We start from the raw sequence: 22,475 nt of genomic DNA on the forward strand, positions 1-22,475 counted from the left end.
CAGTATACGAAATTCGTACAGTAAATCGTTTGGCGCAATGCTCCATCCAGTCCCCACATGGCAACACACACAATCACTACTCCAGACAATCCGTACATAGTAAACAATCACAAGCAAGTACCCAACATTCCATACACTGTTAACAATTCCAAGCAAAGCTCCATACGGTCTGTACCTTGGCAACAATGACGATCAAAGTTTCTTACAGTTACACGTGGCAATCACGAGCGAAACTCCATACAGTATACACAATAACAACGGCGATTTCGCAACAAAACGATGTAACAACACGAGTCATTAACACGGCAACATACAGGATATCAACGGAGTTCGGGACACCAACACGAATTAATCATTAACTACACCCAGAAGATACCGATCTCGACGCCGTATTTAACAACAACACTTGTTACAAGCAGAAACCCGCATGGTCGCCGCATCACTTTATCACGCACACAACCGGACGAACACGCTCCGCAAACCAGCGAGTTAAAAAAAAACACCCGCGATCGCAACCCGGCACACGCAAGATGGGTGAAGTTATTATTATTTTTCTTGAGGCCGGGTGCTTGTCATGTCACGACTCGCCTGGCAAACTGTGAATAGTGGAGGGCGGCAAGGTGGAGCACTGGGACACCCCGAAGAATCTTGCATGGTGAACACAGCCTGCTCTTGCGAACCCATCCACCTCTCGCGCTCGAGCAGAAGGCTAGAATTCCCCCTCTGCAGGCGTTGATGTCGGCGGGAGCGGCATTTCGGCAGCAGGAGCGGCGTTTTGGCGGGAACCGCGCCCCGACCAGCCCTCGAGTTGGCGGGAACCGCGCCCCGACCAGCCCTCGAGTTGGCGGGAACCGCGCCCCGACCAGCCCTCGAGTTGGCGGGAGCAGCGTTTTGGCGGGAACCGCGCCCCGACCAGCCGCCGAAATGGCAGGAGCGGCGCTTTGGCGGGAACCGCGCCCCGACAAGCCGCCGAAATGGCGGGAACCCCGTGGCCCGCATGGCCGGGCCTCCCCTGCCAGCCCCCGCAGCGACGATGGTGTCCTCTCCCCGCGGCTCCGTCGCTCCATTCCCGATGGCGGCGAAGCAGCAGTGTGGTGCCAGTCCCGCCGCTCCGCGCGCAGCGCCATCTCTCTCTCTCTCTGTCACCGGGGCTGCCATCCCCGGGGCTGTCCGAAGGATGGTCGTCACACCGTCCCCGTTGTACGAAGGCGTCCAGGTGAGTTGTATATTTGTTTTTCGTGTGCCCATTTTACTTCCCTAGGATAACACCTAGAAATATTTATTTTTCCAACTTCTGACGCCAAATGTAGTAGGTTCAAATTAGGTGCACACACACGCAACTTGGAGGCAACACTATTTATTAAACGGTAAATAATATAACACTCTACATGAGGTGGTGACCACCTTCCTCAACTCACTAACACTCTGGAACACGACACAGACTGGACCAGGCAGGCAACGGCCTGCCTGGCCCAGGACGACGACTCGGGACTTGACGACCGAAGATGTCTTCACCTTGGAATACAGTACAACAGCAGCCTCGCTCTGCGTTCACACCACGCTTATATTTGGTTTGGCGTGGCTGGCTCCGCCCCGGCGTGGCTGGCTCTCTTCAGGCCACGCCTCCCTTCCCAGGACACGCCTCACTTCCCCCACCTCTGGGAAGGTCCGGATCCCTCCACCACGTGACCCCCCAGGCACCCCCTTGGGGCCCCCAGCCTTCGTACAGGCCAACACAGTAGTGACCGTTCTGTCACTACAGATGTAAAAGTAGTGAAAATAACAACGTGGCCTAAAGCATAACGTTTATAGTTCGGTGCTTATTACCCGCGACGAAGCATGCGTTTAGACTATTTAGATAATTTTGCTGCTTTAAATGTCCAAATGATAAGCTACTTTGTTGTTGAGCTATAATTAGTGGCCAGGTCGCTTTTGAAAAGCAAGTTAATACCTCAGTGGGCTTTGCCTGGTAGTCTGGGGATGGTCTAGTTTGTATGTGTGTGGGGGGTTTGTTTACCTTTCCTGTACGTTTCACTCCTATCGTGTTTTTGTATTGTTTTTTGTAACGTTTCTACCCACCCCGACTGGACATCTGTGAAAAAGAGCTTCATAGCTCATCAGATTCCTCCTCCAGTATTAATCAATGTGACTGAGAAGCACGGTGGCAAAAACAAATGAACAAACACCGAAGAGTGCAACTAAACGTGGAGAGATGTGTGGAATTACTGCACACTGAGCAACAGAGGAACACGTGGCTTGAATGTTTCTATGCAGGTTAATGGCATCATCATTCAAACTCTAGTAAAGTGTGCTTGGGCAGGAAAGTTATGGATCACGGCCGGTCGTCAGGACTACTTACGGAGTGGCAGGGAGGGAGGGACGGATCGATGAATTAAGAATCTTTATCCTGGAGGAATCCCATGAGCTATAACGCTCCAGTTCACAGGTGTCGAGTGGGGGCACGGGGTCAGAACGTTGCAACAACAACTAAATACAAAAACACGATCGGAGTGCAAAGTAAGGCTAAGGTAAGCCAATCACGAACAATACATCAAGTATATAGGTTCAAATTGCATGAGGGGCCGTCCATAAATGACGTCACGCACCTAGGGGGGGGTCAGACATTTGTGACGAGGGGGGGGGGGTTGAGAAATGTGACGTCACATCAAAATGCGCAACTTTAAATAAATACAGACAACACGTTCTACTTCATTAAATAGACTTTTTCATAAATGTTTTCTCCTACAACATCAGAGTGCAGCGCCACATTAAATACGCACTACAATGACAATAGTTTAAAGCGATTTGAAGCATGTTTTATAATTTGGGGGAGGGGGGAAAGCTTTGTGACGTCATATCTGAGGGGGGGTCTGATTTTTTGTGACGAGGGGGGGGGGTCAAAAATCGTCCATAATCGCGTGACGTCATTTATGGACGGCCCCTGAGTACATCAATCCCCATGGTTGGGCAAGGCAGCGAAACAGCAAAAAACGCCAGTCCCAGACCACGCCAAGGCAACGAAGTTGCGCATTAAAGTGGCACCGTCGATACACGCACGGGGTAAATCAGCTCGTGAGCAGGAGCGGGGCGAATTGTTCCGTGGCGAGAGATGGCACGTGGACGTGGCTTCGTGGGGTCTCCACACAGCCGTGAATTGGGGGGCTCTGGCTGGCGATCGTTGATGGCTCAAGCGCGTGGCGGAGCACGTGGGGGGAGGGTAACACAAACACGCCGTGACGTCACAAAGCGTGTGTAAGGGCAAGCAAATTGATAACAGATTATTTTTCGTGCCTGAATTCACCCGCCCGCACACTCGACACGAATCGACTTCATAATCGAATCGAACGGGCGCGCGCCCGTGTGTGGGGGGGGGCGGTTTGCATCAGAATCGATTCACTTCGCGGGTTATGTTAATGAGCTTCCTGCGGGGCGAAGTCACGTGCCGCCCCATTGACCAATCAGCGCACGAGACGAACCTCGCTCAGGGCTCCCGTGCATTTCCACTCCAAAAATCCCCCCACGAGCCAAGTCGAGGTAAGGAGGCGCGCACCGCTCACCACGCTCGGCTCTCCCCTCGCGGCGCGGCAGGGGACGCCGGAGGTTGCGCCTAAAGTTTGGCACCGCTGGAAAACCATGGACTCCTGGGCTCTGACCCGTCCCCCCTCGCAGACCCTCCCCCCCTCCGCCTCGCCAAGACTCGCCGGGAATGGGCCTCCTTGGGCGGTATGGGAACTAGGCAAGGGGAGGCTAATCGGGGATATCCGGGCCAAGCCCTCGGTGTTCACAACAATGGAGACGCGGGAGGTTTCGGGTGGCGACTGAGATCGCGTGGCCCTCTCGAGGTGGGGGGGGGGGTGACACGAATGGGATCGCACATTCACAGCCCCCCCCCGCGTCAATCCACTGCTGGATGAGCTGCGTCCTCGCGGCTGGTCCATGCCTCGCCACGTGCGGCCAGTGCGGGTTGGCGAAAGGGGCAGGAGCACGGAGGTGCAGCGCAACGACGCATGGATGTAGTTGCACTGCCCGCCGCGTAGACCTGCAGCAGGGCAGCAGGCTATAGCTGCAGGCCACAGCAGCAGCAGGCCACAGCAGCTTCAGGCCACAGCAGCAGCAGGCCACAGCAGCTGCAGGCCACAGCAGCTTCAGGCCACAGCAGCTGCAGGCCACAGCAGCTGCAGGCCACAGCAGCTTCAGGCCACAGCAGCTGCAGGCCACAGCAGCTGCAGGCCACAGCAGCTTCAGGCCACAGCAGCTGCAGGCCACAGCAGCTTCAGGCCACAGCAGCTGCAGGCCACAGCAGCTTCAGGCCACAGCAGCTTCAGGCCACAGCTGCAGCAGGCCACAGCTGCAGCAGGCCACAGCTGCAGCAGGCCACAGCTGCAGCAGGCCACAGCTGCAGCAGGCCACAGCTGCAGCAGGCCACAGCTGCAGCAGGCCACAGCTGCAGCAGGCCACAGCTGCAGCAGGCCACAGCTGCAGCAGGCCACAGCTGCAGCAGGCCACAGCTGCAGCAGGCCACAGCTGCAGCAGGCCACAGCTGCAGCAGGCCACAGCTGCAGCAGGCCACAGCTGCAGCAGGCCACAGCTGCAGCAGGCCACAGCTGCAGCAGGCCACAGCTGCAGCAGGCCACAGCTGCAGCAGGCCACAGCTGCAGCAGGCCACAGCTGCAGCAGGCCACAGCTGCAGCAGGCCACAGCTGCAGCAGGCCACAGCTGCAGCAGGCCACAGCTGCAGCAGGCCACAGCTGCAGCAGGCCACAGCTGCAGGGCTATGCATGGCGGTTGTGGCCCGTCCGAGCAGTGAAGAGGGGTCCCCGCGCTCACGTTCGGGCTTGGAGTGGTTGGGGGGGCATCGCCGCCACGAGAAAAGCAAAAAAGTTACCCGCTTGGTGCTGCGGCCTTGGCAGGAATGTGCAAAGCAGCAATAACAACAGCGACAGCTTCGCACGTTTCACGTCAATAACCACGTGACCTTAAAAATGATATAATAGGCGACGTTTCGAGAAACGGCCCTTTTTGTGTGTGTGTCCATTTTAAGGCCGCAGTGTTCCTTGACTAATGACTTGGTCTTATGAGCGGATGTCGCATTGGGTTTCCCCGAGGTGCAAGGAGATGGCGCGAATCGCGTTTGAATTCGTTTCCTTTGGATGGGCAAAGCCCCTGGGTTTAATAGAAATCGCACTTAGAACGGCGATGTCAGCGTTGTTATCTGAGATACAAATACATCGTGGATTGCAACTCGGTCTCGCGCATCTGGGTTTCGAACGAACGACGTCCATTTCGTCCCAATGACGACGGGTGACCCCGTGCCCCCCTACTGGACATCTGGGAAAGAGCGTCATAGCTCATAGGATTTCTCCGGGATAAATTAACATTTTGATGTGTGACACTGAAATCACGGAGGGCGCAGGCCAGCAGGAGAACGCAGCCGTCACCCACCCCAACCGCATCAGAGCATCGCCAGGGTGATGCTCGCATCTCCTTCAATAAGTGTGGAAAATGAAAGGCAAGCAACGGTGGTGTGATTGTGGCCATGCAATCCAACTGTGGACCGCACAGTAAACCGCTGTAGTCTGTGCTCCTTACATGGAGGAATAGAAAACACTTAAGAAATTCTCTCCCGAAGCCCTCTCGTGGCCAGCAGACCTCGACATGAGCTGATGAACAAGTTGCCATGGGCAAGAATGTAATAGAATGATTGAATTACAGTGATAATATAATTGATCCCCTAGGTGTGCCCTGCGTCGGATTAGGTTCGCCTTTGTCGCCTTGGTGGTGCTGTGTGGCATGGAGATGTGTGGGTATCACAGGATCGCGTTGCCCCCATCCCGGGTCTCACGGCCACTCTCCCCGCCTCTGCCCCCCCCCCACAGAGCAGCATGCCCAAGTCCCGTGAATTCGTGGAGTCCAGCGACTCGGACAGCGACTCCGACGTGCAGGTGAGTCTGCACTCAGGCCACCACGCTTCTGGGAGGTTCAGCTGGGCACGATGAGCTGACGGCCACTGCCTTGCGGACCCATCAGTCGCACCTACTTTTAAATATCCACACCCACTCAACCGCTAGCCCGGCCACACACGGAGTAGCCTCACCATTGGCTCTAATATTGACCCCACCACCTGCTCAGGTAGCCCTGTTCTTTGCCGGTATCGTGAGTCAAGCGGGAAGCCAGATAATGTTAAACCGGAGTCAACATGGTCAGGACTTGGGCCTACCAGACTGACTGGTTTGTCTCATCAACACACCTCAGCCACCATACTGCAGGTAACAATACTTCGTTTCGGCTTCAGTATGCTCTTATAATAATATTGCGCAATTTCAATAAACGCGTTAAGTCTTATCTATTACAACTTTTATCGTACTGTTTGTTTCTGGCCGTTGGACGTTTTGGACCTTTGACTTTTTCAACTCGTGTTTAAATAAAAAAATAAATTCTGATTTTCACAAATCTCTGGGACACTAGGGGACTGCCCTTTCTGAGACCAACGGGTCCACCTCGGCCTGGCCGGGATGTCCGGAGGCCCTCGCCTCCGTGTGGCTCGAGCCGCCCCTCCACGGCCACCACGCAGCCCCTGTCGCCCACGCGGCGTGATGCTCCGCCGTGCTGACCGCGACGAGGAAGGCGGGAGTCGCGTGTTTTTTCCGATCCGTTGCGACCAAAGCCTCACCGCGCTAACCACAGCAGGGGGACTGCGCTGGGGTCTGGGGGTGGGGTTCACGTTCCTAAGTTTTTGAAGGCTCCTGCCAGCCTCGGCAACTACGACGCAAAGATGAATAGCCGGGCGGTGGTGGCTACGCATGCCGCTGATGATAATATTAATGTTTATTTTATAAAGCGACTTTCATAACGAATATCTAAAGCGCTGTACGTAAAAATAAACATATAAACTACGTGCCCAATTATAGATAAAATCCAATTAAAATACAGGAAAGGAAACACTCATAATAGTAACAATTACGCTTGCAATGTAGTAAAAATGAAAAACAAACTTGGATAAAAGCCAGAAACAATGGGAGAGGAGTAGCCTGGACCAGGGAGCACCCATCGCCAGGGCGAGGTAGAAGGTCGCGAGATCATTCGGTGCCTTATAGGTTCGTCACGTCATTTTAAATTAGACTCTGAATTGCACTGGGTGCCGCCAGTGCAGCAAAGATGCCAACAGAGGTGAAGTATGGTCAAATCTCTTAGATCTAGTCAAGACCCGGGCAGCTGAGTTCTGCCACATACCGCAGATTTAAAAAAACATTCTTAGGTATGCCATCGAGCAAAGCGTTGCAGTAGTCGAGTCGAGAGAAGATGAGGGCACGCATTCGCTTCTCTGCAGCAGCTACGAAAGGGCACGAGCGTGTTTACAGAATTCCCTCTTCATTATTCGCGAGGGACACGTTCTTCATGAATTACCTTGAATACATACATCGACTATTAATTACATGAACATTATGATAACATCTATTTATCTCATCAATTGATCTCTCATCACTTTATCTTATCAGCCGTGTAGAGTTTCCAATGTGATTCGCGGATAGCCAAAATCGTGGATATCAAGTTCGTGAATAATGACGAAATACTGGACGAGCAGTGGTGCTAAGGTGAAAGAATGTCACCTTTACAACGTTACGTTCCAGCACTGCGCAGGCAGCGAGAGTTTGAGGATCACACATTTTGTGAAACTTTCTTCCCGTGGAGACAAGCCGTGGTCCCAGTCTGACAATCTCTGCCCTTTTTCTGCTCTGAAGAGGGGCCATTACCTGAAACGTTGGCCTGTTATACATATTTGTCTGTTTTAGGCAGTGTTAATATCGAATGTTGTAAGTTTATATTTTTGTATTTATAAAAAAAAAAATGTTTTTATCCCAATGATGCCGTGTCGTACCAAGAAACCAAAGGTCCATTGGGAGCACTCCCACATTAGACTGCAACCCACTTAAACGGATCCCGCAGAGCTACCTCCGAGATTCCTTCAAGTGACCTCTGGTACAGACAGTAGAGGGCAGCGATTCCTACCCGCCCTTCCACAGAGAGTAATGTTCATTGGACGACAGCCAATTTGACATTTTTTAAATCTCATAGTGGGAGAATTTAACCGATGACGGGTGTCTTGTGCGGTCATTGGTGACCGGGCCGAGATGCTGGTGAGTGGCGAGTGCGATGTTGTGTTAATGTGAAAGACCCAACGAATAAGATTCCTGGGTATGATCTTTCACTGCACAAACCATGGCAGATGCGGATACCTGCTGCTGCACAAATATTAAACGTGAAACTCTCCAGTGTGCGACTGTGGTCATCCAGAACAGACGGTGAACGTGTGACGACGCAATGCCCAATCCACAAACAGGAGACATCACAGCGATAGCCACTCGGCTGCTCCTGACGCGGTGGTCTGGCTTGACCACCTGAATGTGACATTGTAGTTGCTGCTCTGCATCTACTTCTGCATCCAAGCGAAATAAGATTGATACCATCAGCATCAACACCACTTTAGTATTTATTGGCACATTCTCAATCAAATGCTGGATGAATGCTGCTCCATCCCGATCGCACATCTTGTCATCGCTGTTACCTCTTCATTGGGGCCACCGACAGCGGAGTCTGTGTCTCTCCCTCGCCCCCCGCGACCACGCAGACGAAGAGATCGAAGAAGGAGAAGGTGTCTTCGAAGCCCGCGAAGAAAGCGCGCACGGAGGCGAGCACCTCCAAGCCGGCGGCGCGCGCCCAGGAGTCTGAAAGTGACAACAACATGTTCCAGGTGCGGTGACACCTCGCTTGTAGATTCCCTCCACCCCACCTCACCTGCCGAGGACTCAGTCTCCCCAGACTCTCATCTGAACTGTGTCGAACACGCTCGTTCGGCCGCTCACTCCACCATGATATCACCCACGCTCTCACTCAATCACCCACACATTCGCCCACACGCTCGCTCACTTGCCTGTTCACTCACCCACTCGCTCCCCCATTCACCATACCGGAAGTCGCAGCATTTCTTTATTTATTCACTCGCACTGCTCCATTTCTGATTTCCCTTCCATCGTCCCCCCCCTCCCCCAAGTTCTTGCAATAACCTTGCTCAATTCAAAAAATGTGTTGCACTCTTCTCTATTCTAACTTCGATAGTGCTGTTTGTTGCTGGCACATTTGTGCCTTTTTCGGCCTGCGGTCGGCAACTGTGTAACAAAATATACAGACAACAGCAATACACCAACACGTCACGCACCAACACACAAGCATACACGCGTCGTAGCGTGGTCGTGACGACGCGGTTGTGCGGCGGCAGTGCTTGCCGCTCGCGCGGCTGTGGCGATGGGGTGCTGGTGGCGGTTGCCGTAGCGGTTGTGTGTGCTTGTGCCCGCCGCCTGCCCGCCGCAGCTGTCCAAGATGCGGTACGTGAGCGTGCGCGAGTTCAAGGGCAAGGTGCTTGTCGACGTGCGCGAGTACTACGACAAGGACGGGGACATGAAGCCCACCAAGAAAGGTGCCCCCCCCCCACTGAGCCCCCCATCACACACGCAAGTCGAGCAACTTCTGACGACAAAACGCAACACAATTGGCACGGTTGGCTGCGTACGGTGCGAAAGAAGTTCAACATACATACACATACAACACACCTTCTTTATCTATCTGTGATGAACGCTGCACTTTCAGTCGTTTTCATGCAGGGGGCGCTGCAAACCTACGCACCCCCTACATGAACGACGGAGGCGCAGGGACAGACGCTCGATTACGTTGGAATCGATCTGCAGACGGCAGTCTTCTCGCATGGCCAGCAGCTCCGTGTCGCATTATCTCGATCCCGCAATCCCAAACTGGTGACAGTTCGCATCGAACCGAACCCCCAGCAAGGCCATATCTACTTAACGACGAGAGAAAATTTACACGAAATGTCCTTTTCAATTAAGTCTTTCAGATATAAAGTTATATAAGCTTTTAATGAAGAATTACAATTATCTAATTCAAAACATAATACAATTCAAAGATGTTTCATTTAAAAACTTCATAACGGAGCATCGGGTGCTAGCGTGAATGCGTCATTCGTGTGCAATTTTTTTTGTGACTTTCCTGGCAGAAGGCTGTAAATGGTTGTTCGGGGGCGCCCCCGAACAGCCCCTAGTACATGTATAACAGGCACCATTTCTGGAAATATCCCTTCTTCATAGCACATTAAGAGAAGGGCCATTACCCAAAACGTCGCATTTTATGTATAAATATATATATTTAAAGCCACCGTTATTGACGAATGTGGTGTTTTTACGTTGTGCACCACCGCCAGCGCAGCATCACTGAGGGCTGACGAGGTCAGGCTGGGTCCGTAGGTGGTGCCAATGACGATAACAAAAACACTTCTATTGGGCTATCATTGTGGCCAGGTCTCGTCTGAAAGAAAGCTATATAGCTCAGTGGGCCTTACCTGATCAAATCGTTTTATTTTACTGCTGGTGCTCCGTGCCAGTTGGTGCCGGTGGTTGTGTTGGTGGTCCTACAAATGTTGCTGGCAGTCGTGTTGGTGGTGCTACTGGTCATGTGAGTGATGTTGAAGTGGGGTTGCTGGGGACTGTGTTGGTGGTGGGTGTTGCTGGGGGCTGTGTTGGTGGTGCTACTGGTCATGTGAGTGGTGTTGAAGTGGGGTTGCTGGGGGCTGGGTTGGTGGTGGGTGTTACTGGCAGTCGTGTTGGTGGTGCTTCTGGTCACGAGTGGTCTTTCTGGTCGTGGTCACGCTGGCGCGAGTGTCTCACTCGGCACTCCACTCTCTGTGCACAGGGATTTCTCTCGCCGTGGACCAGTGGGCACGGCTCAAGGAGCTCATGCCCGACATCGACGCAGCCGTCAAGAAGATGTGAGGGCCGCTATTCTCATCGTCTCCGTCGACGAGGGCCTCCACCCAGACGCCGGCAAAGTTTTAATCCGAGCCGGGGCTCTTCTGTTTGTGACCAACGGGGGCATGGGGTTTTTTTTTTTTACATGAATAAAGTTGGCGTTTAGCTGCGTGCACGCACATGTAGCTGCGTGCACCCATGTGTAGTTGTGTGTGTGTGTGTGTGCGCGTGTGTGTATAGTTGTGTGTGTGTAGCTGTGCGTGTGTGCATTATGTTTCTGATTAAGGCAGACGCGCTCCACTCGTGAGTTCCCAAAGTCGTTATTTCCGTCGTGTGTTTTTCATGTTACCGTTGTTTCCCGCCGTAACCCCACCACGAGATTTTGTACCGGTAGGAGGAGAAGGGGCCCGGCGCTGCCGCCGCCGCCACACCTCCTCGTGCGCCGCAGCGCTCCCGCCCATCGCGAGCGCCACGTGGTTTTCAATAAAAAGGGCCGGGGCACGCACCTCGTCGCCGCGTCGTTTATTCGTTGGTCACGGAAAAGACGCCCACCCGCACCTGCGATGAGCGCGGGGTTGGCTACGTGCGGCGCGAAAGGAGTTCAACGTACGCACACCCGGCGAACATCGCTTGTATGTCGCCGTGCACAAGCTGCACAGTTAAAAGTAAAAGTATCTAATGGGTGACGTTTTGGGTGATGGTCCTTCATAGCGCAAGGAGGGTCATTGAAACGCCACCCATTGTATCTCCTTTGACTCCAAGGTTCTCAACTTCCCTCCCATAGCCAAACACACACAAGGTGTTGGCCAAAACATCCCAAAGCTGAAAAAATTATTCCATTGGGGTCACTCACGTTGGCAGCCGCCCTCTAATGAAGAAACTTGGCTGGACCCTCCCGAGTCTTCGAGACTCGTCAGGGCTTTCCTGGGTGACCAAGCGTAGGAATGGTAAACACTCCGTGTGGAGCTGACGTCACCCAGTGAGATACATCAGTGTTGAGATGTTAACTCCCTCGCCTGGTCTACAGGAGGTTGTGGGATCGATCCCAACCCTGACGCCTGCTGTCTATTTAGAGTTTGCATGTTCTCTCCGTGATCGCGTGGATTTCGCTGTACATTTAGAAACATGCTTCTGAAAAAAAGCTAGACAGTAAACCCCCTCGATTCGCGATGATTGTGTTCTTGGAAACGCTCGCGAATGCAGAAACCTTGTTCCAATGGGAAAAGTGGGGTTCGGTTCCTCGTACGAGTGAACATGGAGGGGGGGGGGGGGAATGGTAAATGTTTAAGAACAATGACAATAAATAATAGAATTGTGAATAACAATGTTTCCATCACCTTTGATGATTTGACGACAATGGAGGTGGTGTAGATGGTGAGGAATGCAGGGAGAGAAGCAGGTGTTTGATCACAACGCCGCACAGCTGTTATCATTCCAGCACTGGGCAGCGCTGCCCGCAACACTTTCCCCGACTGCATTCGCGTTCCTTTGAATGGACTTCGCAGTCGACTCGTTTCTTCCTAAATGTATCGGCGAGTCCACTAAGTAGGTATCAAGTAAAAATGCACAACAGCGAGTTCAGAGCGGGATTCCTGCCAGGCTGAGAACAAAGCGGGCAGCCGAGGGGGCGCGCCTACTCTTCGTGGCAGACAGTTTCAATGTCACAACGTTCTGCACGCAACCTCCCCGGTGCCGGTGGCCTGGCACGACGTTCACTCGCGAGTACTCGAGTCCGGCGGGTCGCGAATAGGGAATGAGTACACATTCAGTAACTCGCGAATAGGGAATGAGTACACATTCAGTAACTCGTGAATAGGGAATGAGTACACATTCAGTAACTCGCGAATAGGGAATGAGTACACATTCAGTAACTCACGAATAGGGAATGAGTACACATTCAGTAACTCGCGAATAGGGAATGAGTACACATTCAGTAACTCGCGAATAGGGAATGAGTACACATTTAAACGTATTGGCGGTACACCGGTGCACGCTATAGGAAAATAAAACGAACATTTCTGCAATAATTTACTTTATTTTCCTGCAATTCACAACCCCGGTCAGAAAATCTTGTGAGGTGGTGCATCAAAACCAGTTCTCGTGATGTCGAAGCAGTCAGAAGATGAATGTTACGGGTAGCTGAACACGAAGCTTCACAGTGGTGATGGTTGGCTCTGTGTTTATATTGGAAAACCTTGTCCTTAAATAGCATTTGCTTGTTCACAAAAGATTAATATTTTCACCATTTATTGTTGCCATGACAACAACCCTAACCTAACCCTAATGATCCCAACGCTCTGCTTGCCGTTCTATCCATCGGCAGTTCCAGACGACGAAGATGATGCACCAGTCCCACCTCAGGCTCGTGATCCAACGCAAGAAAGCTGCTGCTGTTGTTGCTGTTCCAGGCGCTCGCCCTCTCGGTTAGCCCAAAAAATTGCGTACCCCGGACCCAAATCAACGGTCAACGTTTACCTTTTTAGCGAGTCTCAGTCGACTGAATAAACATTTCAATCACGCTAAACTTGGCGACAGGGTCAATTAAAGACTGATAAACGGATTTGCTGGTTCAAATGTAGATTTCAGGCTTTTACGAGGTCCAGTGTGTTATGTTGCACCAGTGTACCACCAATACGTCCATTTAGTAACTCGCGAATATGCGAAACTTGCAAATCCAGAACTCGCGATGGCGATGGTTTAGTAGGCCTTACCTGGTAAAATAAAAAGTTAAGTTTTTAGCTCAGATTGCCCGTCATCACGGCACAAATCATCACAACGCCCTTCGTCAAGCCACCCATCACCACGCCGGCAATCACGACTCGGCGCCCGCGATCACGGCGTCCATCATCCCAGCGCGTGCCGAGTGTACAGCGCCTCGTAGCGCGCGACCTGCTGCGCCGTGAGCGAGGGCGGGATGAGCCGCAGGGCATGCAGGAAGTGCTCCTGCCGCACGCGCTCCACGTCCACACCCTCGTCCGCCATGGCCAGCAGCGCCGCCTGCACCGCGGGGGGGGGGGGGGGGGGAGTGGGGGGGTGCAGGAAGCGACAGATTTCAGCCACCGCCAGATCCGACGGGACCCGTCGTGCCGACGGTCTCCGTGGCCCTCCCCTCCCGTGATTGGGGCGTCTCCTTGCTGCGTTTCAAGAGTCCGTTACATTGCTTCACGTTGCGGCGTCAGCTAGCACCTCTAGTGGCTGCAGGGGTCACGCGATTTCTGTTACGCGCGGCACACGAACCGCCAGCCCGTTCCGGCGCAGTGGTGAACGCAACGGCCAAGTTCCGTTCCCAGACACGGCTCGCATCGGTGGCAAGCCGTGTCCGGACCTGCCCTAGGCCTCTCCGAGGTCAACTCGGCCTTCAACGAGTACCTGCTGAAGTGCGTATAAAAAATACATCAGCAGTGGAAAGACAAAGGTGGCCAGGCGTGGTGGTTGCCACACCACCAGCCTGTGCACTTACTGGGCACCCATTTGCGTGTGAACGTGTGTGTGAACGTGCGTGTGAGCGTGTGGGTGTGCATGTGAACGTGCGTGTGTGGGTGTGAATGTGCGTGTGAGGGTGTGAATGTGCGTGTGAACGTGCGTGTGTGCGTGTGAACGTGCGTGTGTGCGTGTGAACGTGCGTGTGAACGTGCGTGTGAACGTACGTGTGTGCGTGTGAACGTGCGTGTGAACGTGCGTGCGTGTGAACGTGCGTGAGTGTGAACGTGCGTGTGTGAGTGTGAACGTGTGTGTGCGTGTGAACGTGTGAACGTGTGAACGTGTGTGCGTGTGAACGTGTGTGTGCGTGTGTGCGTGTGAACGTGCGTGTGAACGTGCGTGTGAACGTGCGTGTGAACGTGCGTGTGTGCGTGTGTGTGAACGTGCGTGTGAACGTGCGTGTGTGTGTGTGAACGTGCGGGTGTGCGTGTGAACGTGCGTGCATTACCTCGCTGCACACCCCCCTGAGGTCGGCGCCCGTGTACATGTGGGTCGCGTCGGCGAGCTCCGCCAGGGAGACGTCCTCCGCCAGGGGGACCAGCGCCAGTTGCAGCTGCAGGATGGCGAGACGCGTCTGTGGGCAGGGGGCGGAGGGAGGAGCTCATCGTGAGGCCGCCCGGAATGGACGCACGCTTAGAACGAGGTGGTGTTCACGATTCCATAACAACGTTGCTCTAAGCATTCCAATTGCACGGATTGAATGTTGTATTGGAGAATCACAATTTACGTTTGGGGGCCTCGGTTTGAAAAAACTCCTCTAAAGAAACTAAGTTTCCATTCATCGAGGAAACTCGCGCCACGATTGTCCGGATGGGGTCCCGGGTTCGTTGGGGCAATAGGTTCAACATGGCCGAATCTCTCACGCAAACCGAGGTGCGGAAATGTCAATCAGAGAACGAGCTTAATCTGTCTCTACACGCAATCTCACACTCGTCCCCGTTCACGTTATCAACGTCTCTGTATTTGCCTTCAGCGACTTCTCAACAATGCCAACGTAATTGTTCATTTATTCATCGGCCAAAAAGGGGCCTTCCAATGAACGCCCAAATTTCCTGCTGGCCTAGATTTGAAGCTTTCGTGACTGCAAGGAATCATACTATTAGTTGTTTTGGTAAAGTCACGTAGGTAAAAAATGAAATAAAAATTAATAAAAGTAATAATAGAAATAAAATAAAAATCACATTATTTTATTTCTATTATTACTTTTATTAATTTTAAGTTCATTTTTTACCTACGTGACTTTACCGAAAAAACTAAGAGTATGACTCCTGCTGGCCTCCCCGGGCCGGGCCAACCAGGCGAGGGGGTCTGGCCTTGCAGCCTCTAGGCCGCTAGGCCGCTAGACCGACAGGCCGCTAGGCCGCTAGGCCGCTAGGCCGGCAGGCGGCTAGGCCGCTAGGCCGCTAGGCCGGCAGGCGGCTAGGCCGCTAGGCCGCTAGGCCGCTAGGCCGGCAGGCGGCTAGGCCGCTAGGCCGCTAGGCCGCTAGGCCGCTAGGCCGCTAGGCCGGCAGGCGGCTAGGCCGCTAGGCCGCTAGGCCGCTAGGCCGGCAGGCGGCTAGGCCGCTAGGCCGCTAGGCCGCTAGGCCAGCAGGCGGCTAGGCCGCTAGGCCGCTAGGCCGCTAGGCCGCTAGGCCGCTAGGCCGGCAGGCGGCTAGGCCGCTAGGCCGCTAGGCCGCTAGGCCGGCAGGCGGCTAGGCCGCTAGGCCGCTAGGCCGCTAGGCCGCTAGGCGGCGGCTAGGCCGCTAGGCCGCTAGGCCGCTAGGCCGCTAGGCCGGCAGGCGGCTAGGCCGCTAGGCCGCTAGGCCGCTAGGCCGCTAGGCCGGCAGGCCGCTAGGCCGGCAGGCGGCTAGGCCGCTAGGCCGCTAGGCCGGCAGGCCGCTAGGCTGCTAGGCTGCTAGGCTGCCAGGCCACTAGGCAGCTAGGCTGGCGCGTGTGCGGACTCGGGCCGTGGCTCTCCGAGTGACGCGGCCGCTCGTGGCCGAGCCGCTTGGCACTGTGAGCTAGCAGGCAGGCATCGCTTCACCTTTGCGTCGGGCGGCGGAACGAAGATGACGCTGTCCAGCCGGCCCGGACGCACCAGCGCCTCGTCCAGCACCTCGGGCCGATTGGTCGCCGCGACGACCAGCACGTGCTGGTTCGACAGCTGGGGAGTGTAATGTAGGCATGTGAACTTCATTTGCACCGTACACAGCCAACCGTGCTAATAGGAGGCATAGGGGAAGGACAACAGACTAACCACAAAAAGCTGTTCTAAAGACGTAAGTTTTCAATCTATATTTAAAAGTGCTTGGCTCCAGTGGCTTCCGAATATTTGAAGAAAGAGCTTTCAGATGTGCTTCAGACGGCCACAGAAGCGCATCTGGAAGCACGCAATGCATTGACCGTCTTTGTTCGATGGTAAGCCAAAATCCACCGCCAGGATGACCGGAGTTCACGTGATGATGGTTTATGTTCCTTGATAAGATCAGCAGCAAGGCCGTGTGATTAATTTGCGGCAAGCACTTTGTGAGTGCGACCTTATAACGCATTCGTTCAGCAACCGGAAGCCAATACAGCTCAGCGAGCACCGGACAGACACGGTCGGATCTTGCAGTGCCCGTCAAGGCACGTGCCAAAGACTATTATACACGCTGCAGCTTTCTAATGTTTTTGCCAAACGTCCTGTAGTGGGTTGCAATAATGGAGCCTTGTCGATACTATGCCACGTGTCACCGTGTTGGCTTTGTCACGACTCAATAGCAACCGAATGTGTTGTTGAGCCCGGAGATGAAAATTCTAAGGCCTGACTAGAATTGCAGGACCTGGCTATATTGACCAGAGCAGCCATTGGGCTCCAACCACGAGCCTCCGGGACGAGCGGCGAGCGTGCGGCCGCTGGGCCGCGTCGGTGATGCACCGGCGCCGCGAGCCGCTCGGCCACGGGGCCGCAGACGGCGCCCCGCGCTCGCTCGCTCACCTCCTCCTCCTCGCCGTCCACTCCCCCGCCCCCCCTCCTTTCGCCAGCGTCCACCCCGACGCCGTCCATCTCGCTGAGCAGCGTGGCGAGGGCGCGTTGCGCCACCCCGGCGGCGCGACCCCGCGACCCCAACAGCGCATCCACCTCGTCCAGGAAAAGCAGGCACGGGGCGGCCGCCCGCGCACGACGGAACACCTGGGGTGGTGGAGCATGGCGGCGAGGGCGGGCGTGGTGGCGAGCGTGGCGGAAAGGTGAGAGCGGCGATGATCACAATGGCGATCACGGTGTTGAGAGCGATGGTGAGAGCGATGGTAAGAGCAATGGTGAGTGTGGCGGTGAGGGCGGTGGTGAGAACGGTGGTGAGAACGGTGGTGAGAACGGTGGCGTGCCCGCACTGGGAGTCGAACCTGCGCGAGGTTTCTCTCGGTTTCGCCCACGTACGGCGACATCACCTGGGCGCCCGACACGCTGAGAAAGGCGACGCTGGCGCGCGCCGCCACCGCCCGCACCAGCGAGGTCTTGGCGCAGCCGGGCGGCCCGTAGAGCAGTGCGCCGCGCGGCAGGCGGGCGCCCAGACGCAGCAGCGCCGCGGGGTGCAGCAAGGGCCACTCCACGCACTGTGGAGGAGCAGCAGCATCAGCAGCAGCGCAAGACGTCATAATCATCATCATCACACAGCCAACGTCGCAGAATTTCGCGATGTACAAAACATCAACGCGCGTCCAACACCGTCGCACGACCTGTCCAACGTCGCCGCCGCCAATGCATCACGTGGCGTTGCCGCACGACGTCACCCAATGTGTAATACAGAGGTCACGTGGCAATCACGGTGCCACACGACGTCACGCTACCGTGACATTGCACGTCGCGTGGCCACATCCTCACGTGAAATCACAGACCACAAACGTCGCGAGTGGCTTGAGACTTTTAAAATCGAGGAGTCGCCAACCACGCCGAGTTCGTCATGCGGTCGAGCGGGCGACCGTGTCGTCGTGTTTACGTCGCTGGAGCGACAAGTCTAGCAACTGTCTGGAGCGTATACGCGATGCAAAATCAGGAGCGATTGCTGGTCTGTGCTACGCACCCTGCATTAGTTTCGCTACTCGAAACACTCGGTAAACTGCCTCGCGACGTTTTGTTGGCTTTAGACGGACAAATCGTTTTTTCACGGCTGAGCTGCTGCTGCTGTGCAGCTCTCTGCTGTGTAATCTGGTCATACTGCACCCTGTTAGACACGACGTCCGACATTTCGCTCCAGATACTGGGAACTTATTCATGAAAGAAGGTCCCGGCATGTGCAGCGAACCAAACGCATACTGGAGAGATTTATCTCCATCCAGCGACGTTGAGCACCTTGGCGAGGCTAGTTTTATCGAGTCACCCTTCCTGGCATACCCCCCACGCGGGAGACCTTGACTCTGGAGGAGGGGGACACCACCTGCAGCAGGCGGCGCTTGACGTCATCCAGCCCCACGATGCGGTCCCAGCCTCCGGCCCCACCGCTCTCCAAGGCCGGCACGGCGGCGTCGCACCGCATGGCGGTCGGCCGCACCAAGCGCAGCGCGCTGCGAAAGTCGCTCATCTCCACGCGCACGGCCGGCAGCGCCCGCCGGGTCAGCTCGTCGCTCTGCTGCGGATGCTCTCTCTCCCCTTCCTCCTCCTCCCCCCGTCCCTCTCTCTGCTCGTCCGCCAGCTCCACCGGGTTCGCCGCCGCCGCACGCTCTCCGCCGGCCGCTCGCCCGTCCGGCCCTCCGTCGCGCCCGGGCACCCCCGGCGGCTTCGCCCGCAGGAGGCGTCTCAGCGCGCCGACGGCCGCGTGGCGGCACAGCTCGGCGAGGTCGGCGCCCGCGTGGGCCGGCGTGAGCGCCGCGAGCTCCTGGAGGTCCACGCCCGGCGCCAGCGGCACACCCCGCGTGAGCACCGCGAGGATGGCGACGCGCTGCCGCTCCGTGGGCACGCCAAGCACCAGCTGACACGCGCGCCACCACCGCCATCATCATCGCCGTCATTAACGTCGTCACAATTGATAGGCCCATCACCAACAGTTACGTGACAACATCACAATCAATAACAATGCGGAAATCCCCATCACCACCATCATCATGATCACCATCACCACCATCGGCACCATCACCACCATCGGCACCATCATAACCATCACCACCATCATGATCACCATCACACCACCATCACCACTACTACCATCACTGCCACGTTCGTTCATTCATTCACACAAAGGAGCACCTCGCAGTCAAATCGCCCGGGCCTCCTCAGTGCCGGGTCCAGGGCCTCTGGCCGGTTGGTGGCGGCCACCACGAGCACGGTCCCGGTCCCGGGGCCCCCTCGCTCGCCGCGGGCCCCGTCCATCAGGGTCAGCAGCTGCGCCACGACGCGCGTGTCCACCGCGCCTCCATCCCCGCGCCGTGGGCACAGGGACTCCACCTCGTCAATGAAGAGAATGCACGGGGTCCCGGCACCTCCATCATCCTCATCATCACCACCATCAGCACCACCACCACCACCGTCCTGGGCGGGAGGCGTCGCCAGCGCCAGGGCCCGCGCGAAGGCGGCGCGCAGCGCGGCCTCGGCGTCTCCGGGCCGCGGCCCCGCGACGTCCGAGCCGTTGATGGACACCAGCTCGGCCCCGACCTCGTCCGCCACGGCGCGCACCAGCCGCGTCTTGCCCACGCCGGGCGGCCCCGCCAGCAGGAGACCTCCCGGGGGGCCCGACAGGCGCAGGCGCCGCAGGGCGCGCGGGAACCTCGCGGGCAGCAGCAGCAGCTCCCGCAGCCGCTCCGCCTCGGCGTCCAGGCCGCCCAGGGGGAAGCCGACGAGGCGGCTCCGCTGCCGCCTCCGCTTGGCCCGCAGCGCCGAGAGGAAGCGGCGCACGGGAGAGACGCGCGTCACGAAAATCTCGGTGCGACTGTGCACGAGCATGGCCACGGAGCACGCCGCCTCCCCCTCCTCCGGCTCCTCTCTTCTCACCGTCGTCTCATCCCCGGGGGGTCCCTCCTCCTCCTCCTCCCCCAAATCTGCCGGCCTGCTCTCCTCGGCCCCCTGGCCGCCCCGCTGGGCCTCGGCTTGGGCTCGCCGCACGAGCACGTAGAGCACGGGGTGGCCGTGGCCCGCGACGCGCAGCGCGCAGCCCGGGAACACGAGCGCTCCCCGCAGCAGCTCCCGCGTCACATCGCGCAGCTCGGCCGCCGTGGGCAACGCGGAGGTGGCGGCGGCCGCGGTCTCGCCGCCGCCGCCGCCGCCCCCGGGCTCGGGAGCAGCGCACACGGCCGTGACGAAGAGGCGCTTGGCGCGGACTCGCGGGAGCGCGCGGATCCGGTGAAGGGGAATCCGCGCGGGCAGCGCTGGGTCGCGTCCTCCCACGCCCCCGGCCTCTCCGCCGCCGCCGCCGCCGTCGTGATCGGGGTCTGCCCCGAGCAACGCGGCGAGGCTCCCGCAGCGCGCGTCCACCTCAACGTGGCCCTCTGCCAGGTCGGGCCGCGGCCACGCGGCGCACAGCAGCAGCCGCTCCTCCCCGACCGCGTCTCGGCCCAGCGAGAAGCGCAGGGGCGCGCCCAGCAGGCGGACCCCGAGCGCTCGCAGCGCCCCGGGGCCCAGGCGGCAGCGCTGACTGCTCGAGTCGCCGAGCTCCGCGGGGTGGAGGCACAGAGACGAGGGCCCCGCGAGCGAGAGGCGCGCGGCTCCACGCGCCCCAGCCGGGGACGCCATGGCTCGGCCGCTCCCTCCACGAGCCCGGGGCGCGCGAATCTCAACTCACGATGCAGTCTTGTTGCTGCTGTTGTTGTATCTACTGCTGTTGTTGTATCTACTGCTGTTGTTGTTGTGTCTCCTGCTGCTGTTACTACTGCTGTTGTTGTTGTTGTGTCTCCTGCTGCTGTTGTTGTGTCTACAGCTGTTGCTGCTGTTGTTGTGTCTACTGCTGTTGTGTCTACTACTGTTGTTGTTGTGTCTACTGCTGTTGTGTCTACTACTGTTGTTGTTGTGTCTACTGCTGTTGTGTCTACTACTGTTGTTGTTGTGTCTACTGCTGTTGTGTCTACTACTGTTGTTGTTGTGTCTACTACTGTTGTTGTTGTGTCTACTGCTGTTGTGTCTACTACTGTTGTTGTTACTACTGTTGTTGTTGTGTCTACTGCTGTTGTTGTTACTACTGCTGTTGTTGTGTCTACTGCTGTTGTGTCTACTACTGCTGTTGTTGTTACTACTGTTGTTGTTGTGTCTACTGCTGTTGTGTCTACTACTGCTGTTGTTGTGTCTACTGCTGCTGTTGTTGTGTCTACTGCTGGTGGTGTTGTTGTTGTGTCTACTGCTGCTGCTGTTGTGTCTACTGCTGATGTTGTGTCTAGTGTCTACTGCTGCTCTTGAGTCTACTGCTGCTGTTGTGTATACTGCTGCTATTGTTACTACTGCTGCTGTTACTGTTGTTGTTGTGTCTACTGCTGTTGTTGTGTCTACTGCTGTTGCTGCCTCTACTGCTGCTGTTGTCGCTGCTGTCACATTCCCAGCAAACCATTACACCAACCACGTGAAAAACACGTGTTCATACGCAACAAAAGTAAAGTCGCCTTGAGGGCACTTTGCCTGTTACATCCGCGAATCAGAGTTCAACTATTTCTGCCTCCAGGGCGGTTGTTGTTTACAAAGCCCCGCAACGTCATAACAGCGCGAGCGCTTCGGGGTCCTGGGCTCGCGCGGTCGCCTCGTCGCCGTGGCGACCACCAGGCGACGCGAGGCTGACGCCCGCCGCGCTGCCTGATTTTAGTTTCGTTATTTCCGCTTCATTTGATCGCATTAAAAAAAGGGGTTCGGGGGGAAAATTAACGCCGCATAGAAAACATACGTGTAGAGCGGGTTAGTCTCACGCTCTGTCAAAGTTTCGTGTAATCGGACACCTACACAGAGAAAGCGAAGAATGCCACATCAATTGCACGCGGCTTTTTAAAAGCGAACGATTGAACCTCGATTAACGAGGTAAATTTTGCGCCGAATTATCGCCGCGATTTTCACCGGATTCCCAACGCCGCTTTCGTTTTTTAAACATTCGTGGCAAACGCGCGCGCCTTTGTCGGTGCGTCGTGACGTCACGACGCACGCGGTTGCGTCACGCCAGCGTCGTGACGTCACCGCGCGGCCCCTCGCCTCGGGGCGCGTGGGCGGAGGAGGCGTGGTCTCCCAGTTGCTACGTCACGAGGGGGGGGGGCGGAGCTGCTGAG

The 22,475-nt window shown here is 56.2% G+C and overlaps 2 protein-coding genes across 6 annotated transcripts; one reads left to right on the plus strand and one right to left on the minus strand.

Moving 5' to 3' along the window:
* Window positions 1–3,374: 3,374 nt before the first annotated feature.
* SUB1 (SUB1 regulator of transcription) lies at window positions 3,375–11,316 on the plus strand. 3 transcript variants are annotated; one of them, XM_078599780.1, is made up of 5 exons: window positions 3,375–3,544; window positions 5,882–5,942; window positions 8,627–8,749; window positions 9,367–9,472; window positions 10,756–11,316. In XM_078599780.1, the coding sequence occupies exons 1-5, from the start codon at window positions 3,408–3,410 to the stop codon at window positions 10,833–10,835; spliced, it is 507 nt and encodes a 168-aa protein (XP_078455906.1). In that variant the 5' UTR covers window positions 3,375–3,407; the 3' UTR covers window positions 10,836–11,316. The 3 variants fall into 3 exon arrangements, with proteins under 3 accessions (XP_078455906.1, XP_078455904.1, XP_078455905.1); XM_078599778.1 differs by having other exon boundaries at window positions 3,391–3,534; window positions 5,877–5,942; XM_078599779.1 differs by having other exon boundaries at window positions 3,398–3,534.
* A 2-nt stretch (window positions 11,317–11,318) lies between these two features.
* Window positions 11,319–21,935, minus strand: AFG2B (AAA ATPase AFG2B). 3 transcript variants are annotated; one of them, XM_078599777.1, is made up of 7 exons: window positions 19,492–21,935; window positions 18,686–19,216; window positions 17,655–17,864; window positions 17,248–17,442; window positions 16,315–16,434; window positions 14,740–14,865; window positions 11,319–13,808 (listed from the first exon to the last, which is right to left on the minus strand). In XM_078599777.1, exons 1-7 carry the CDS (start codon window positions 20,968–20,970, stop codon window positions 13,656–13,658), a joined length of 2,814 nt encoding a protein of 937 aa, XP_078455903.1. In that variant the 5' UTR covers window positions 20,971–21,935; the 3' UTR covers window positions 11,319–13,655. The 3 variants fall into 3 exon arrangements, with proteins under 3 accessions (XP_078455903.1, XP_078455902.1, XP_078455901.1); XM_078599776.1 differs by having other exon boundaries at window positions 17,248–17,864; XM_078599775.1 differs by lacking the exon at window positions 11,319–13,808 and having other exon boundaries at window positions 13,824–14,865.
* Between the last annotated feature and the right edge of the window lie 540 nt (window positions 21,936–22,475).

The sequence above is a fragment of the Lampetra planeri genome, chromosome 13, assembly GCF_965212315.1.
Source record: "Lampetra planeri chromosome 13, kcLamPlan1.2.h2, whole genome shotgun sequence".
Taxonomy (NCBI): Eukaryota; Metazoa; Chordata; class Hyperoartia; order Petromyzontiformes; family Petromyzontidae; genus Lampetra; species Lampetra planeri.

Coding starts and splice junctions, on each gene's coding strand:
- AFG2B (XM_078599775.1), bottom strand. CDS start 20,970: ATGGCGTCCCCGGCTGGGGCGCGTGGAGCCGCGCGCCTCTCGCTCGCG. Junction 17,865..18,685: donor TCAAGCGCCGCCTGCTGCAG/GTGGTGTCCCCC, acceptor GCTCCTCCACAG/TGCGTGGAGTGGCCCTTGCT. Junction 14,866..16,314: donor TTCCGCCGCCCGACGCAAAG/GTGAAGCGATGC, acceptor CCCTGCCCACAG/ACGCGTCTCGCCATCCTGCA.
- SUB1 (XM_078599780.1), top strand. CDS start 3,408: ATGTTAATGAGCTTCCTGCGGGGCGAAGTCACGTGCCGCCCCATTGAC. Junction 3,545..5,881: donor CCAAGTCGAGGTAAGGAGGC/GCGCACCGCTCA, acceptor CCCACAGAGCAG/CATGCCCAAGTCCCGTGAAT. Junction 5,943..8,626: donor ACAGCGACTCCGACGTGCAG/GTGAGTCTGCAC, acceptor GCGACCACGCAG/ACGAAGAGATCGAAGAAGGA.